General features: G+C 32.6%; 1 protein-coding gene across 1 annotated transcript; it reads right to left on the reverse strand.

Annotated features, from left to right (window-relative positions):
• Positions 1-232: 232 nt before the first annotated feature.
• Positions 233-1,482, reverse strand: LOC120166683 (probable membrane-associated kinase regulator 5). The gene is made up of 3 exons (XM_039175922.1): positions 696-1,482; positions 534-602; positions 233-442 (listed from the first exon to the last, which is right to left on the reverse strand). Exons 1-3 carry the CDS (start codon positions 1,429-1,431, stop codon positions 342-344), a joined length of 906 nt encoding a protein of 301 aa, XP_039031853.1. The 5' UTR covers positions 1,432-1,482; the 3' UTR covers positions 233-341.
• Between the last annotated feature and the right edge of the window lie 1,220 nt (positions 1,483-2,702).

The raw sequence follows: 2,702 nt of genomic DNA on the forward strand, positions 1-2,702 counted from the left end.
CGTTTGTTTTTCTACCAAATATTTTCCTGGGAAAAGGCATAATCAGCCCAGAAAATGGAGAAAACTATTATGTCATTTCAGGTTCTTCAATTCCAGAAATGATCACATCTTTGATAAGAACAGCTTACCTTTCGAAGGCATAATCGCCTTCACAAATGAAATTACTCTACTACTGCTCATCATATAGCTAACAAATCAAACAACAATCCTAGCCTCCCTAAAATCTTTTTCCTCCTTTAATTCTTTTTACGTTATCACGATAATGATAGTAAAACACAAAGTCGCTACCCAATGTATCCTTTCTACAGAGTTGATTAAACAACATATTGTTTCCTAGTAGTTCAGGTGCTCGAGAAATTTCCTTCGTCGCTGGATATTCTTGCAGAATCCATCAGTTTCTCGTATGAAGAATTGCTTGTAACTCTTGACAGAAGAGAAGAATCTGAGGGAAATTAAAAAAAAATAGTTTAATGAGCAAGTTAAGATTTTCAACACTCATTTTAGTGTAAACACTAGTTAGAAATTTAAGATACCTGTAGAAGATGCATTGCTTAACTTCTCCTGTGAAGAATCACTTGTACATCTCGACAACCTTGAAGATTCTGCTGCCCAGACAAGAAAAAGCTGAGGATCCAATTCCAAATTAAACTCAAAGCTTATGATGAATCTAAAGCAGACTAAATAATTAGTAGTACCTCTTGATGAATTCAAAGATTTCTTGCAATGCAAAATGGCGCTTTGGATCCCATCATTTTGCTGTAGCAGCGAAACATCTCTTCTACTAATGAGAAATGATGATGCAGCCGAGGTTGATCTGCTCTTTCCCAACTGATTGCAAACCCCTCTAGCCGGAGAACTCACCGGAGATGGCCCCAGCAAGTCTCCTGAGACTTTTATCTGGCCACTGAGACTGTTCTTTTTTGAACTTTTAACGTAAAATAGCTTGAATTTATTCATGTATTTTTGGAATCTGAAATGCTTTTTGCCACCATGGTTTTCATGCTTTGGGGATTCCATAGGAAGACCAATCAGCTCAGCTTTCTCTGCTATGATTGTTCTACTGGTATTTGCCATTGACCTGGACTTGTTCAAAGTAAAGACTGGAAATTTTGGAGCTGATTTTAACAAAGCTAATGGAGATTGAGGATTGGAGCTTGCCTCGATGGGGATTATCTTTCTTTTCGACAAATTATCATTGGGAGGCAAAGGAGTTTTCTCTTCCGTGGATTCAAATCTTTTCTCGCCATTAACACCGTGCAAAGGAAGGTTCAAATCGAAGAAAGAGTCGTCCCCTTCATCCAACTCATGATCTGAAGCCTTTGGAAACTCGGTGGTGGTGTTGCTCTTGTTACCACAGCACGGTTGAGCTCGATTCTCCCTGTAGCCACCGTTGCTGGGTTTCCAAAACCTGATGAAATTGAGGGCTTCCATGGCAATGGAAAGCAAGGAAGGAGACAGAGAAACAATCTTGGACACAACTTGAAGATGCAATGCAATGACTGTAAAAACAATAAATAAAACTCATAGGCTTACAAATTTCATAGCTTCACGCATTGGTCTGAGCAGCCTTTCTTTACAAATGCTTAAGACTTGTCAGTTATATTTTTTCAAACCCCACGCGCACTCTCCATCATCATCCTTCTTTTTCCTCTCCATGTATTTTATGATTTATTTTTTAGATTTTACATATATTTACTGAATTATAAGAACCTAACCGAACTTGTATACACCTTGAGTTTAAGTTCAATTTGCTGAATTATTCGAATTAACTATTCATATTTTATGATTTAAACTTAATTTAATTTTTTTCCGAATTGAATCAAATTAAGTTGTTCGAGATTCTATATAAATTTAATTATAATTATTTATAGTTTTATAGTAAAAATTAGTTATAATTTTTCGAATTCATCTAACCATATAAGATATATATATATATTTTCATATTCTTTTCGCATTATAATGTTATTTAATATATCAAATACAATATAAAATTATAAAATATATTTACAGTATTATATTTCAAAGAATTTATTTTGAGGGTGAAGTATTGATTAGAGTATAATGAAGTCAGAAAATTGATGAGAAGAAAGAACTTGCAAACAATTGCAGTCAAAATATCAAATTGAGTAAAATGTAAAATTAGAAAACTAAATTAAAAAAAAGTAGATTTTAGTAAAAAAATAATTGAAGTTACACAAATATTCTATAGTGGTATGGAGCCAAGTGGTTCAAATTTGGTCAAATATAGAATTAAGATAAATGATATATTGACAGAAAATAAAGAAATCACGTTAAGAGAAGGAATAAATTGAAAAATTGTTATAAAAAATATAAACTGAAAGTAGACATTCAACTATGATTTAAGACATATGGTTCAAATTTGATAAGAAAAAAGTGAACTTAAAATAAAAGGGAATTGAAAGAATAAGGAAACATAGACTAAATCGTAAAACCATCAAAATATTTAGTTAATTTTAAAAAATTTCAAGTAATTTAATTTTTTTTAATTTCAACACGACTCGAATTCAAAAACTAACTCAATAATTTGAGTTGACTCGAATAACTCGACTTGAATAAGTCAATTTATTTTTGAATCGAGTTGAATTTTATCCACCATCTGTTTTGGGGAATTTGGAAGTCAACTCAACATTTTCTAAATCGTTGGAGATATGTCGGAGATCAAACATACCTAACGCGGCAAC

This window comes from Hibiscus syriacus, unplaced genomic scaffold (genome assembly GCF_006381635.1).
Source record: "Hibiscus syriacus cultivar Baekdansim isolate YM2019G1 unplaced genomic scaffold, ASM638163v2 tig00003041_pilon, whole genome shotgun sequence".
Classification (NCBI taxonomy): domain Eukaryota; kingdom Viridiplantae; phylum Streptophyta; class Magnoliopsida; order Malvales; family Malvaceae; genus Hibiscus; species Hibiscus syriacus.